This window comes from Ranitomeya imitator, chromosome 10, assembly GCF_032444005.1.
Source record: "Ranitomeya imitator isolate aRanImi1 chromosome 10, aRanImi1.pri, whole genome shotgun sequence".
NCBI classification, from domain to species: Eukaryota; Metazoa; Chordata; class Amphibia; order Anura; family Dendrobatidae; genus Ranitomeya; species Ranitomeya imitator.
Window position 1 is genome coordinate 135,108,518 of NC_091291.1, and position 15,230 is coordinate 135,123,747.

The 15,230-nt window shown below is 43.9% G+C and overlaps 2 protein-coding genes across 2 annotated transcripts; one reads left to right on the forward strand and one right to left on the reverse strand.

Moving 5' to 3' along the window:
• Nucleotides 1-65: 65 nt before the first annotated feature.
• On the reverse strand, nt 66-4,674 carry TIMM8B (translocase of inner mitochondrial membrane 8 homolog B). The gene is made up of 2 exons (XM_069742549.1): nt 4,455-4,674; nt 66-375 (listed from the first exon to the last, which is right to left on the reverse strand). The coding sequence occupies exons 1-2, from the start codon at nt 4,569-4,571 to the stop codon at nt 211-213; spliced, it is 282 nt and encodes a 93-aa protein (XP_069598650.1). The 5' UTR covers nt 4,572-4,674; the 3' UTR covers nt 66-210.
• Nucleotides 4,675-4,783: 109 nt separating this feature from the next.
• Nucleotides 4,784-9,820, forward strand: SDHD (succinate dehydrogenase complex subunit D). Its single transcript, XM_069742548.1, has 4 exons — nt 4,784-4,933; nt 6,978-7,067; nt 7,976-8,117; nt 9,176-9,820. Exons 1-4 carry the CDS (start codon nt 4,888-4,890, stop codon nt 9,339-9,341), a joined length of 444 nt encoding a protein of 147 aa, XP_069598649.1. The 5' UTR covers nt 4,784-4,887; the 3' UTR covers nt 9,342-9,820.
• The last annotated feature ends 5,410 nt before the right edge of the window (nt 9,821-15,230 follow it).

Consider the following 15,230-nt stretch of genomic DNA (forward strand, 5'->3'; position numbering starts at 1 on the left):
TAAATCACCTTACAACTTCTCTTGAAAGCAACCTCAGGAAGTCCTAATAAAGTAATCACATGAGCACCCAGGACATCATGATTTTATCGCAGGTATCTGCAGATTTATACAAAATATGAGAACAAAATTAAACGCAGGCGAACGGAGCAATCATCAGCACTGGAGCAGGAGGGAGTACAGTCACGGGCAGGAGTCCGCGTCCATCGGTCACTAAGTTCCTTTCTGTACGATCTGAGCGAAGCGATTGGTAATGGACAGGGTGGTGTCGATGAAGCGCTCCACGCAGCTCACCAGGCAGCCCTCCGTTCTGGAGTCCAGCTTTGTGCTCGGACGCTCCATACACTTGTCCCAGCACACGTCCATGAATTTGTGGACCTGGAGGGACAAAAACAAAACAACACAGAAGTGATCAGACGTTCCTCATTTACAAGACGTCCATGAAGAAGAGGAGCACAAATTACGGTAATGTCACTGGGTATCAGTCATTTTCTATTGGGGTGGGACTGCTCCCCTGCGATCACTTTCCCCGTAACACCTTCTACATATATCTAACACTGCAAGTACTCTTATAGGGGGTTGTCCAATATATTATATACATACACACAGTACAGACCAAAAGTTTGGACACACCTTCTCATCTAAAGATTTTTCTGTATTTTCATGACTATGAAAATTGTTCATTCACACTGAAGGCATCAAACTATGAATTAACACATGTGGAATTATATACTTAACAAAAAAGTGTGAAACAACTGAAATTATGTCTTATATTCTAGGTTCTTCACAGTAGCCACCTTTTGCTTTGATGACTGCTTTGCACACTCTTGGCATTCTCTTGATGAGCTTCAAGAGGTCGTCACCGGGAATGGTTTTCACTTCACAGGTGTGCCCTGTCAGGTTTAATAAGTGGGATTTCTTGCCTTATAAATGAGTTTGGGACCATCAGTTGTGTTGTGCAGAAGTCTGGTGGATACACAGCTGATAGTCCTACTGAATAGACTGTTAGAATTTGTATTATGGCAAGAAAAAAGGAGCTAAGTAAAGAAAAACGAGTGGCCATCATTACTTTAACCCCTTCATGACCTTGGGATTTTTCATTTTTCCGTGTTCGTTTTTCACTCCCCTCCTTCCCAGAGCCATAACATTTTTAATTTTTCCGTCAATTTGGCCATGTGAGGGCTTATTTTTTGCGGGACGAGTTGTACTTTTGAACGACATCATTGGTTTTAGCATGTCGTGTACTAGAAAACGGGAAAAAAATTCCAAGTGCGGTGAAATTGCAAAAAAAAGTGTAATCCCACACTTGTTTTTTGTTTGGCTTTTTTGCTAGGTTCACTAAATGCTAAAACTGACCTGACATTATGATTCTCCAGGTCAGTACGAGTTCATAGACACCTAACATGACTAGGTTATTTTTTATCTAAGTGGTGAAAAAAAATTCCAAACTTTGAAAAAAAATAAATAAATTGCGCCATTTTCCGATACTCGTAGCGTCTCGTTTTCGTGATCTGGGGTCGTTTGAGGGCTTATTTTTTGCGTGCCGAGATGACGTTTTTAATGATAGCATTTCGGTGCAGATACGTTCTTTTGATCGCCCGTTATTGCATTTTAATGCAATGTCGCGGCGACCTAAAAAACGTAATTCTGGCGTTTCTAATTTTTTTCTCGCTACGCCGTTTAGCGATCAGGTTAATGCTTTTTTTTAGTTGATAGATCGGGCGATTCTGAGCGCGGCGATACCAAATATGTGTAGATTTGATTTTTTTTTTATTGATTTATTTTGATTGGGGCGAAAGGGGGGTGATTTAAACTTTTATATTTTTTTCACATTTTTTTTAGCTTTTTTTTTTTTTACTTTTGCCATGCTTCAATAGCCTCCGTGGGAGGCTAGAAGCAGGCACAACTCGATCGCCTCTGCTACATAGCAGCGATCTGCTGTTCACTGCTATGTAGCAGAAATGGAGGTGTGCTGTGAGCGCCGACCACAGTGTGGCGCTCACAGCGACGGGCGATCAGTAACCATAGAGGTCTCAAGGACCTCTATGGTTACAATGGAGACGCATCGCCGACCCCCGATCATGTGACGGGGGTCGGCGATGACGTCATTTCCGGCCGCCCGGCCGGATGCGGTAGTTAAATGCCGCTGTCTGCGATTGACAGCGGCATTTAACTAGTTAATAGGTGCGGGCAGATCGCGATTCTGCCCGCACCTATTGCGGGCACATGTCAGCTGTTCAAAACAGCTGACATGTCCCGGCTTTGGTGCGGGCTCACCGCGGAGCCCTGCATCAAAGCAGGGGATCTGACCTCGGACGTACTATCCCGTCCGAGGTCAGAAAGGGGTTAAGAAATGAAGGTCAGTCTGAAAAATTGGGAAAACTTTGAAAGTGTCCCCAAGTGCAGTGGCAAAAACCATCAAGCGCTACAAAGAAACTGGCTCACATGAGAACTGCTCCAGGTAAGGAAGACCAAGAGTCACCTCTGCTTCTGAGGATAAGTTTATCCGAGTCACCAGCCTCAGAAATCGCAGGTTAACAGCAGCTCAGATTAGAGACCAGGTCAATGCCACACAGAGTTCTAGCAGCAGACACATCTCTACAACAACTGTTAAGAGGAGACTTAGTGCAGCAGGCCTTCATGGTAAAATAGCTGCTAGGAAACCACTGATAAGGACAGGCAACAAGCAGAAGAGACTTGTTTGTGCTAAAGAACACAAGGAATGGACATTAGACCAGTGGAAATCTGTGCTTTGGTCTGACGAGTCCAAATTTGAGATCTTTGGTTCCAACCACCGTGTCTTTGTGTGACGCAGAAAAGGTGAATGGATGGACTGTACATGCCTGGTTCCCACCGTGAAGCATGGAGGAGGAGGTGTGATGGTGCGGGGGGGGCTTTGCTGGTGACACTGTTGGGGATTTATTCAAAATTGAAGGCATACTGAACCAGCATGGCTACCACAGCATCTTGCAGCGGCGTGCTATTCCATCCGGTTTGCGTTTAGTTGGATCATCATTTATTTTTCAACAGAACAATGACCCCAAACACACCTCCAGGCTGTGTAAGGACTATTTGACCAAGAAGGAGAGTGATGAGGTGCTACGCCAGATGACCTGGCCTCCACAGTCACCAGACCTGAACCCAACCGAGATGCTTTGGGGTGAGCTGGACCGCAGAGTGAAGGCAAAAGGGCCAATAAGTGCTAAGCTTCTCTGGGAACTCCTTCAAGATTGTTGGAAGACCATTCCCGGTGACTACCTCTTGAAGCTCATCAAGAGAATGCCAAGAGTGTGCAAAGCAGTCATCAAAGCAAAAGGTGGCTACTTTGAAGAACCTAGAATATAAGACATAATTTCAGTTGTTTCACACTTTTTTGTTAAGTATATAATTCCACATGTGTTAAGTCATAGTTTTGATGCCTTCAGTGTGAAATTACAATTTTCATAGTCATGAAAATACAGAAAATCTTTAAATGAGGTGTGTCCAAACTTTTGGTCTGTAATGTATGTATGTATGTATGTATGTATGTATGTTTTTTTTATTAAAGGGACACTGTCACCTGAATTTGGAGTGAACAATCTTCAGCCATGGAGGCGGGGTTTTCGGGTGTTTGATTCACCCTTTCCTTACCCGCTGGCTGCAATATTGGATTGAAGTTCATTCTCTGCCTTGTTTTAGGAGCGGCCGCTGAACTCCCCAGCAGGCCTCCAATCCTATGGACAGCTCTCTGATCCTGCCATGAGACAGCTTAGCCTCCGCAGCACCGGAATATCGGGAGTTAACAGTGATATTCTGGACAAATTCAGAGAGGTGTCAACAAGAAAGGAGCTGGTAAGTTCTTCGTGCGCTCAGCCACTACTGCTAGACCAGAGGCAGCTGGTTCCCTAGGCAACAAGCGGTAAACAAAAGAAGTGAAAATGTAATCAAAAGAATGGGATCAGATCTGAATTCATAGTAAATCTAGAATAATGGGAATAACCCGACCCCGGGGCCAATCAACAGTAATGACATGATCTTAGATGGCGAGCGGTCAGTGATCACCGCCGGCCACGTGCCCAGGAGAGGTGGATACCAGGGGCGCACAGATCGTTGGTGCAGCCGCACAGGGGTCACTACCACCTCCAAAGCGGGAGGAGTTGTGCATTATGATGAGCTATTGGACCCCAATATTGCACCGCGGCCCCTCCTGTCTGTGCCCGCCAGTGGTCACACATATAAAACCCCTTAAAGGGACACGTCCATCGCTATAACACTTGTGTTGACCCTCTGACAGCGATTTGCGACCGTTTACACCAGTTTTACCATTTCGTGTACGCAGCTCCGCAGCGCTCCTAAGTGTCGCCATGGATACCGACATCCAGCATTTAATAAGCATTCCCCCCGGATGATGGCAGCACTGGGGGGCTGCTGTCCATAGCGCTGGACGCCTCCATGCCTGTACACGTGCTGTCACCCACCTGAGATGTGAACTGCGCCTTCTGCTGCTCCACAGCCAGCATCCTCTGCAGCTCCGCCGACTCCGCGGGACTAGCGCCCACCCCGGACAAGTCAAGGTCCGAATCAAAGCCCTCCATGCCGAGCGACGACCTTCAGCCTCCCCGCTGTTCTCTAGGACCGACCGTCAACTGCTCACGGTGTCGTCCAAGCTCCTCTCTGATTCGCAACCCAAAACGAGGCGCGAAACGCTGCGGCGAATTACTATTGGCTGAGCTCGTAGCGTCTCCCTTTTCCTGATTGGTTACGTGTTTTTTTTTTTTTTATCCCTGCTTCCTAAAGCTTGAGTGACCGGTGCGCTAATAAAGTTTATCGAGACAATTTGAAACAATAAAGTTTTGTTGACATTGTTTCACTTCCTGGTCGCGGTGTCACCTTGGTTGGGTGTCAGGCAAGATGGCGGCTCTGGTGAGAGTGGGCGCTGTGTGCAGGGCAGGCAGAGGTGAGTCCCGGGGCCGAAAAAAAACGAGTCTTTACTAAACTTACGGGGCGTATTTTTTTTTTTTCAATGTTTGCATGCTATCTTTATTGTTCCTGACAAAAGTATCAGAAGTTGCAGTGTTTTAGTCACAGGAGGGGTGTAGCTGAGTGGGTGCAGGGTGGCTGGGGTTTTCTGGGTGGGCTTGTGATGTGCTGCTGCCCCCTGTGTCATGTGACTGACGTCGTGGTGTATGATGGCGGCCGGCGTGAACTTTCCACGACGTCGTATGTGACATTGCGGTCGTCGCGGAGCCCGTTGGCCGATATGACGCGTTGTTGCATTGGCCATGTGACCACAGGAATTTAAAGGGATGTTCTCCTAGTAAGTGACAGCGGACACTTCATTCTCTGGATTCCTTAAAGGGGTTAAAAAAATACCCGTTACTTCCACGATGAGCTTATCTTAGGCTACGTTCACATTTGCGTTGTTGGGCGCAGCCTCACGCGCCCCTATCTTTAACATGGGGGGGGGCGCATGGACATGCGCCGGTATGCGCTGTATTGCGTTTTACGACGCATGCGTCAATTTGACGCACCAGACAGGGTGCGGACGACGCTCCTTGTAGCATCTTCCCTGCGCCAAAATTCGTGAACATTACTAGTTTATGTCGACGCATGCGTAAAAAAACACGCAGCGTTGTGGGATGCGTTGACGACGCTGCGCCCAACAACGCAAATGTGAACGTAGCCTTACTCTTAAGCTTTCCCCTTGTCACTTTTAAAATAGAAAAATTGAAAACCCCCTTTAACGAGGACCCGTCGCCGGTTGCAAAGTATTGTCTTTCCCCCCCCTTCCTCCAGTTCTTCAGTACATTATATGGTAAAATGAAAAGTGCCATTCAAAGCTAAAACTCGTCAAAAAAACAAGTGCCCTCACAGCGATGTCCACGGGGTACACAAAAAATATGGCTCTTGGAAGAAGGGAAGGAAAAAAAAAAAAAGAATAATTCCCCAGTAATGAAGTGGTGCAGTCATGTTTTTCCTAATAATCTGCCACGACATCGGGATACCCCTGTAATAGGGGAGTATATGATGCCTCGTTTGTCTTGGACATATCGAGGCTGTGACTGTGAAACTCGGCTTTATGCACAGAGGACGCAGCGTGTGACGCCATTGTATTCTAGCAAAAAAAAAAAAAAAAAAAAAAATATATATATATATATATATATATATATATATATATATATATATATATATATATATATATATATATATATATATATATATATATATATATATATATATATATACATACACGTCCGCTCGTCACGCAGCCCCGTTCTCTATAGAAACCCCCAGAAAAGAATGCAGCATTGGTGAAGGATGTAGCACGAGGGGCGTCGTGTGACCCTGATGGATCCCGACCGTCCAATTATCTGTGCTGACGAGAAACCTTTTTTTTGCATTCCTTAACGCATGAAGGCATTTTCAGCATACGGGGAATCTTGGGAGGACGGGATTCGCTTTCACCATAACTATAAACTTGTCATAAAGAGATACCGTATTTTTATTTTTTTCATGTGCCAAATGCAACAAATGATGTAAAAAAAAAAAAAAGTTATCAAACTTTTTTTTTTTAATACGTTGTTCAATCACCTGATTTAATGGGTTATTCCTCAAAAAATAATCTATGAAACCGGGATAACATGGTGATCGTTGGGGGTCTGAGCCCTGGGGCCACCAGTGATCCCGAGATCGGAGGTTTAGAACCTGAATGGAGCAGAGGTTCACCATGATCGGCCTCCTCTGCATTCATTGTCTGTGGGACAGTATCCTAGATAATGTCACAGATATGGGATAACTTTTTCTTTTTTTTTTTTTTTGAGGGAGGGAAATAACCCTTTAACAATAACTCCGTAGATGACTGCCTAAATTTCCTGCATAGTGGGTGGTCACAGCTCTAAACCAGCGCAGCCGCCTCTTCACTCTCCAGTACATTGATGAGGATGGGATGATTGAACCTTGTGTGTCTTGTTACGTCACATGTAATTATTCTGCATTTTCAGTTTTCCCCTTTAGTAAATCCTTGTTGATTCGACCGGCCGCCATATTGCCACAAGACAGAAGTTCTTTACCAGCGTCCCCAGGCCGTCCTGGTATGTTACACAACATGTCTGTAACTGTGTATGGTATATATAAATTCTGTGTGTTGTATACAGCCATGAGGCCTGCGCCACAGTTAGGTTTTTTTTATGCAGATCTCGACTTCACTGAATGTGGGGTTTGGGAAAAAAAAAATGAAAGAGATGTTGGAATTTTTTTATTTTTTTTGAGCTCCCATTATCCTTGTGTTATAGGAAGCTGAGATCTGTGTTGCTATTTGCAAATTTTCTGAGCTCAAATTATTGGTCTTCAATTAAAGACTTAAGGGTGGAACAAAGTCCAGTATTATTCCAACATCTATTGATTAGAACTAAGGGGTTTTCGCACGAACAAAGATAAGTTTTGCTCACGTTGTATCATAGACGTTGTTTTCTGTATGGAAAGAAGAGTCAGGGCAGGAGCGCGGCCGTAATCGCCTATAACGGGCGGTGGGATTGGGAGTTCTACCTGCTTCGATGATTAATTGTTAATAATGGCGGACCCTCGAGGTCAGACTGCTGCACTCGGCATTGGTGGTCCCTAGATCCCCCTCCATACATTTACTTAAATCACTTTTGGTTAAAGAGTTTGCAGAGTAACAGGAAAACATGGCTACTTTGTTCCAAAAACCTCATCGCACCTGTTTGTGTCTGATACTACAGATCAGTTCCATTGAAGTGAATGGAGTTGAGATGTAATACTGCACACAACCTATATACAATGGTGGCGTAGTCTTTAATTAAAAAAAAAAAAAAAATCATCTTTGCTTTTCTAATGTTATAATTCCACTTTTTGGATTTTCCCTCTTTTTTTTTATTTTGGAAGCTATTAGTGGGACACATCGGGTTGGGTCGTACTGTGTTCTTCTCAAGTGAAATTTTATTACTAGGTCTTTGAATTTTGAATTTTTTTTTTTCCGCAGCCTCCACCAAAGCCTCCCTGCACTGGACCGGTGAGAGAGCGGTGAGCGTTGTTCTCCTAGGCCTTATACCTGCGGCGTATATGTATCCTGGAGCCGCTATGGACTATTCTCTGGCCGCAGCTCTTGCCCTTCATGGACATTGGTAAGAAATGGTCAAATAAATCCGTATAACACAGATGGCATCGTGTCTGGTCACTGCCATGTGCAGGGACTGGAGTTTTGTTTCCCAATTGGTCTCTGTTTTCTCTGGCTGCAGCAGTCATGTGCTATACATCCATATGACCACTGCAGGCTTTGCCCTGGCCGCCCTGCCCCACGGTCTCGGCCACATTCATTAAAGGATACAGGCGCTTTCAGGGGCAATTTGTTTTCCTCTTTCCTACCTGTATTTTGAGCTAAGAATCATTGTTTCCGTTTATTTTGCATAAAAGTTATGTTGCACCATTTGGCTTTTGCAGGCTCTTAGTTTCCCTGCACATCGCAGGCTGCACGATGAGTTAACTGAGTCTTATCACTGAGCGTAATTTGATGAAAAAAAAGTTTTCAACCTTTCTCTTGTCTTTTTTTTGAGCGCCTCTCAGCTGAATTCTGACTACATGAAGTATGTGCGTGTTTCTGACGCAGTCTGTGGTCCTAAATCAGCTGAGAGGAGCTCAGAAAGGACAAATAAATACATATTCTCAGACGAAGCTCACCTACAGATTGCCAGTTACCTCGTTCTGCAGAGAGCAATATGAAGGAAGCAAAGAGCCTGTAAAAGACAAACGGTGCCACATTTGTAATGAAGCCCAATTGCAAAAATAATTTTTAGCCTAAAATACACGCATTTAAGTTAAAGGTATGTGGAGATTTAAAAAAAAAAATGATTTATCATTACAGTTTTGTTTTTGTACGGATCACCATAAGCTTTAATGGTGAAGTCTGATCCAAAAATAGCAGATGAGTATGGGGCCTGCTCCAAATCTCGTGAATCAGTGAACATCTATGGGTCCATGTACTGCCTGAGAAGAAATGAGGTGTGCAGCGGAGGTGTGAATGTCGCCGTAGGCTGAGTGTATACTAAAACCTCTCGGCTTATGGGCATTAGATGACGTAGGATTGTAGAGTAATGCAACACGATGGCTATATGGACACGAGTGGGATCTCGTATGTTGTGGGTGACGTTACTTTTGGCCTAATATCTACATATTTCTTTCTCAGGGGTCTCGGGCAGGTGCTGACGGACTACGTTCACGGAGAGGCGAAGGTAAAGCTGGCTAACGCCGGACTGCTGGCTCTTTCGTCATTAACATTTGCCGGTCTTTGCTATTTCAACTACCACGATGTGGGCATCTGCAAAGCGGTGGCCATGCTGTGGAGTCTATGAATGTAACGCCGCACGCAGGAGGACAGAAGGGGCGGCTGGAAGGAGGAGGAGGACTGGGATATTTGACCGTCTCTGGTGCAGGACGCTCCGTCCAGTTTGGTTTGTACCAATGCGATTTCTGCAGAAATGGAGATTCATAAAAGCACTTAATGCAGCCATTTGCTATGTATTAGTATGTTCAGTACATGAACTGCGCTGTGTAAGATCCGGAGAGACGCCCCCAGCCACGGGGATTGCGGATCATTCATTCTCGCTTCTTACATTTTGGGCGTTCTTGTTCCAGCTCCAAGATCTCTCTGCAAAAAGTTAAATTCCCATTTGACCAGACCGATGAACGTCATTCCAGCGTCTGGTTCCAAGTCTAATCATTATCTCATAATTTTATTTTATGTTTGGGGGGATTTAAAGAGCCCATTAAAAGTCAACGACGGTCACTGAAAGTGGCGATAACGGTCCTCAAAATAAATGATAAAATCTCAGTGGCGTACAGTAAACTCCTTCTTTCATGTTTTGACCTCACAACATCACAGATTAAGGTCCATGTCAGGACTCCCCCAGAGCAAAACACTTCTGTATCTGTGCAGCAAATGCTCCGGTCTCACCGCCCTGTGCGCCGGCCGATACACTGGCAGTGGGAGCGCGACGTCTGACCGCTGTCCTATGGGAGGTCCTCAGATGGAAAGTTGTACCTGCAGTAGTAACGCTGAGGCTGTGCCCCAGGATCGCGCAGGTGATATACTAATCTCTGTTCGTGTAGATACGTCCTGCAGAAAGATGAGGATCAAGTAAAGAAATGTCAGGAATCCGGCTGCGCTTTATAGTAAGACCGACCAAGACCACTCTGTTGATCCATCTGGTCCAGCGACTCCTCTTCTCTGCAGCCATATAGGTGGGAAGGCATGTGGCCCACCCAGATCTAGAAGTCTGTAAGAGAAACATCAGTGAGGGATGAAGAAGCAAAGCGTAGGGCTGGGTGATATGGGGAAAATATTGTGTCCTTCACATCATGTTTGTACTGATGTACCCTAACTGGGCAGTGAACGAAGTGTATTATCTGTATTCCTGTCATATATGCAACTGGTAATGCCTGCAGTGAATCGAATATTCGGGAGCATGTCTCCCCCACATGCGTCCCCTCATTCTGAGGCTTCTCTATGGGGCGATACCTTGATCTCCACCATTTTTATCGCTGGGGTTAATCTCAGAGGAGGTCTGGACTTTGCAGTTTTGGGGTCAGCAGAGCATTGGTGACTTTTCTGCCCTCTGCTCCTCAGCACTCGGCCCCCTACTCTGTAACACTTCGGGGTCTCCAGTTCATGGCTGAGTTGCGGCGGCTCCTTCCACGTCTCCATAATAATCACTCACAGGTGATGGGAGGAAGAAATGTCATGGACGAACATGTTACCCCGGCGACTCCTATTACAGGACCGCGCTGGTATCGGAGAGCTCTGCACCACCAGCCGGTCTGGTACATGTTAGGAAAGATAGGTGGGGGTCTGGAGATTATACACCGGGGGCTGAAAGAGAAGCCTTAATTTAATGATTAAAACTTGTTCTATACTTTTCTCCATTTAGTGTATGATGGTGTTGGTGAAGGCCCCACAGTATTTACAAATCCCTCATCTTGGGGCTAAATAGTAAGAGATTTGCCTGCAATCTAATTCACCTAATTAGGTTGCAACCATTTTTTTTTTTTTTTTAATTATTTGTACTTTACCTACAGAGAAGAACTCTTCTTCCCATGTAACCTCAGACCTCACTACTAGGTTCTTTGTTATTTTTTTAAATGTTTTGCAAGAAGATAAAAAAAATGGAATGGCATCAGTTGTTGCGTCGGACCAGTCCTAGAGCCGATATAATTCCAGATCGATGCACAACTCTCAGATGTGAGCAGCTCCATCATTAAAGGGAATCTGTCACCTAATTTTTCGTACATAAGCTGTGGCCACCGCCATCAGGGGCTTATGTACCACATTCTGTAATGCTGTAGATAAGCCCCCGATGTATCCTGAAAGATAAGAAAAACAAGTTAGATTATACTCACCCAGGGGCGGTCCGATGCGGTCCGGGTCCGGTGCAAGGAAGAGGACATCATCGCATGAAGATGGGAGGCGCCGGACTCGGACCACGACCCCCATCGGACCGGACATCCCTGGGTGAGTATAATCGAACTCGTTTTTCTTATCTTTTAGGATGCAACCGGGGGCTTATATACAGCATTACAGAATGCGGTAGATAAGACCCTGATGGCGGTGGCCGCAGCTTATATACGAAAAAGTAGGTGACGGGTTCCCTTTAAACAACTAGCTGGACACAGTTTGCCGTGAAAACTGTGTCTTCGGGTATGTGCACACGTTCAGGTTTTTTAACGCTATAAAAACTCATTAAAAACGCATACATTATGCATCCTATCATTTAGAATGCATTCTGCAATTTTTGTGCACATGATGCGTTTTTTTCCGCAAAAAAAAACGCATCGCGGTAAAAAAAAGCAGCATGTTCATTAATTTTGCTTTTTTTTTCGCGTTTTTCCCGCTATTCTATGCATTTGGGAAAAACCGCAAACAAAAGCATCAAAAACGCGCAAAAAGCGCATCAAAACCGCAAAAAAAACGCATGCGGATTTCTGGCAGAAATGTCCGGTTTTTGTCAGGAAAATTTCTGCCAGAAATCCTGACGTGTGCACATAGCCTTCCAGTCACTTTTCATTCACAAAGACTCGTCCGTCTTCATCTATTAGTCCGATGTTCAGTATCCACAGCGTCTGTACGGACGCGAAATCAATATGTTCTCAGTTTTATGAAAGGTTGAGAAAAGAATATCCGCGGACCACGTGTGATTTTTACCGTCCTGAATTCTTCTATTTCCCTCACTCTGCAGTAGGTTTGGAGAACCTCGCATCCTTTCATACCATCTTGACATTTGCAGCAAAAGTAGTCTGGAATTTAAGAAGTTTTTTTGCTGGTGGCTACAGATTTTTTTTTTTTCTGATCAAGCAGAACATATATATATATATATATATATATATATATATATATATATATATATATATATATATATATATATATATATATATATATATATATATATATATATATATATATATATATATATATATATTTTACATTTTTATATGGATCATTAATTTTCTCTCTTTATATATGCGCAGATAATATGAACTTTTGGACCCTAGAAAATCAATTTTTATGTCCAATAAATTGATTTGGCCGCTGTATAGATGATTTTTTTTTTTTTTCTGGAAAGTTGCACATTTGTTACGTATAATAATGGAATCGATAGAACTTGAGAGTAAATGCAGAGAATATTTATCGTGGGCACCGTACCATACGGTACCAGCTAAGTAAATGAGATATTTTAAAACATTTTCCCGCGACAAATCGATGCGCAGCTCGGATTTTGATGGCAAGTCTATTCTTTCGAGGTGACAGGTTCGTCAAAGGAAAGAACATGAAGTTATAAAACAGGTAGTTTTCTATTGATGACCTATCCTTAGAATAGGTCATCAGTATCAGATCAGTGGGGGGTCCGACACTTGACTCCCCCACCGATCGGCCAGATGTTAGCAGTTATGGAGCCTTTTGAGTGCTGCAGATCTGGCCCTTGATCGTCATTATAAAAATAGTGGAACAACCTTTTATCATATACGGTTTTTTGTTTTGTTTTTTTATATTATTCAGACTGTTTTCATCCAAATTTCATGCTAATTCAACCTTGTGCAAACAATCATTCCTGATTTGCAGGAAAATTGACACGTTGCTGCCGGCCGTGGTGACTTAAAAAAAAATCACAAATCATTTGGCCAACGCATCATTACCGATAGCAAGTCATGGACCTTTAAGAAATGTGTAGTCGCAAACCTCTGAAACCAAGGTCCTAAAAGGTGAGGATATTGCAATTCCTTCACTACAGCCTCCAAGAATCTATTTCCAGGGTAAAATTGCTAACGAAGGAATTTCATAAAAAATACTTGAGCAGAAGACGAAAAAAAATTTCTGCCTGAATACTTGTGAATTTTTAGGCTATGTGCACACGATGCGGATTTGCTGCGGATCCGCAGCTAATTTTTCCGCGCAGAAACGCTGCAGATCCGCACTGTGATGTACGTACAGTACAATGTTATTCAATGGGAAAAAAAAAAAGCTATGTGGAAAAATCAGTGCGGAATTTCTGCGGATTTAAAAAGTGCATTTCACTACTTTTGTGCGGATCTGCAGCGTTTCTGCACCCCTCCATGATAAAAATCCGCAGTGGCAAAAACCGCACAAAATCCGCATAAAAACCGCTTCAAATCCGCGGCTGCGGATTCTGCCAGGAGATGCGGATTTTGTGCAGAAAATTCTGCACCTCTTTTCCTACGCGTGCACATAGCCTTACCTATTTCCTTGTATCTGATAATCCAGACCAGGCGATAATCCTGCAGCCACCAGACGTCGGATTAAAGGCGTCATGCTGCTTTTGCAATCATTGCTGTTTCGGGCTTCCGCGACTTCCCGGAATTTCCATTGGCGTCATTACGCTTTTCATGATGAGCTTTTGATTTTTTTTTTTTTTTTTTCCGCATGAGAACAAGATTAAGTTTTGGGAAATTGAAGTCGTGTTTTCTCGTGTAAAAAAAAAAGTTAGAATGGAAATTTTAGAAAAAATGTAAAAACCACAGAATTAAAAAGGAAGTCTGAGCGAAGTGTTGGCAGCAATGGTTACACAACGTCGGACATTGGGGAACGGGTCTCTGGAGTAAAAAATATCCACTGTGCAAAATTCTGTATCTTCATGTAACATACGCCCAGAAGATAGTGTTTTGTTGTTTGGTTTTTTTGTCATATTTTGGATTTCCATTGATATCTCCCAGGTAACGGGTGGTATAACTTCCATCAAAATGGATGGAGAGACCTGTGCACGTGCTGAGCCACCCGCCTGGATGTCATGGTGGTCTGATGGTCAGGGGTTGGGGTCCTGGAGAAGGTGGTCTGCTTTCTCTGTGGAACAACCCTATACGTTTTGGATGCCCCAATTTGAATTTACTGAAGTCCCGTTGAACTCTATGGTGGTGATTGTCAGTGGCTAGAATTTTATAACTCTTAAAGGGGTTGTCCAGGACTTGCATATTAATGTCCTATCTTTTGGATAGATCATCAGTAACCGACTCCTGACAACCCTCATGGTCATCTCTTAGAAGTTTCCGTATGTCAAACTGTGAAGTGCTGTGAAATATGTTAGCGCTATATAAAAATAAAGATTATTATTATTATTACATATCGAGAACAACAATGCTTCGCTCCCGTTCACTTTAGTGTGAGCTGCAGCCAATCACTTCGATGTCTGCGTGATTGTAAGTCAGTGTTTAGGCCAGTGATTGGCTACAACAGTCACATGGATGTTACTCATGATCCCTACAGCAAGGTAAGTGGAAGTCCAGACAGAGTTGCCGAAAAGCCCAGTGGGAAGGGGCCACGTTGCTGTTTTTTTTAATATTGTTTTTGTAGAATCTGTTTTTCGACCACCATGTCCAAACCAAGCACAGCCATTCGGGGCACCCTTGTCATAGCCAAAAAGTTCAGTGTCCTTTTTCACCTCCGCTGTCAATGAAGGATAGAGGAGGGGGACATAGATGAAAAACAAGGAGGTGAAAATGATTGGCCATGCTTGGGTATCCCAAAATGCCTGTGCTTGGTTTTGGACAGTCGTTTTTTGCCGATAAACTCCTTTTATAAAGACAGGTGAAAACCACCAGAGCTGGAGTATTGCAGCTCTGCTCCATTGTAGTGAATGGTCTGAGTTACAATATTGCAGCTCTAGTGGTTTTCACCCGTCTCCATAAAAGGTCCATAGAAGGAGTCAACAAAAAATGACTGTGAACAGATTGGGTGC

Excerpts from the sequence above, each read along its gene's own strand:
- TIMM8B (XM_069742549.1), bottom strand. The coding sequence starts at position 4,571 with ATGGAGGGCTTTGATTCGGACCTTGACTTGTCCGGGGTGGGCGCTAGT. Across the intron at positions 376-4,454 it reads AGGCGCAGTTCACATCTCAG|GTCCACAAATTCATGGACGT; the intron begins GTGGGTGACAGC and ends TTGTCCCTCCAG.
- SDHD (XM_069742548.1), top strand. The coding sequence starts at position 4,888 with ATGGCGGCTCTGGTGAGAGTGGGCGCTGTGTGCAGGGCAGGCAGAG. Across the intron at positions 4,934-6,977 it reads TGTGTGCAGGGCAGGCAGAG|TTTTCCCCTTTAGTAAATCC; the intron begins GTGAGTCCCGGG and ends CTGCATTTTCAG. Across the intron at positions 8,118-9,175 it reads CTTGCCCTTCATGGACATTG|GGGTCTCGGGCAGGTGCTGA; the intron begins GTAAGAAATGGT and ends TTTCTTTCTCAG.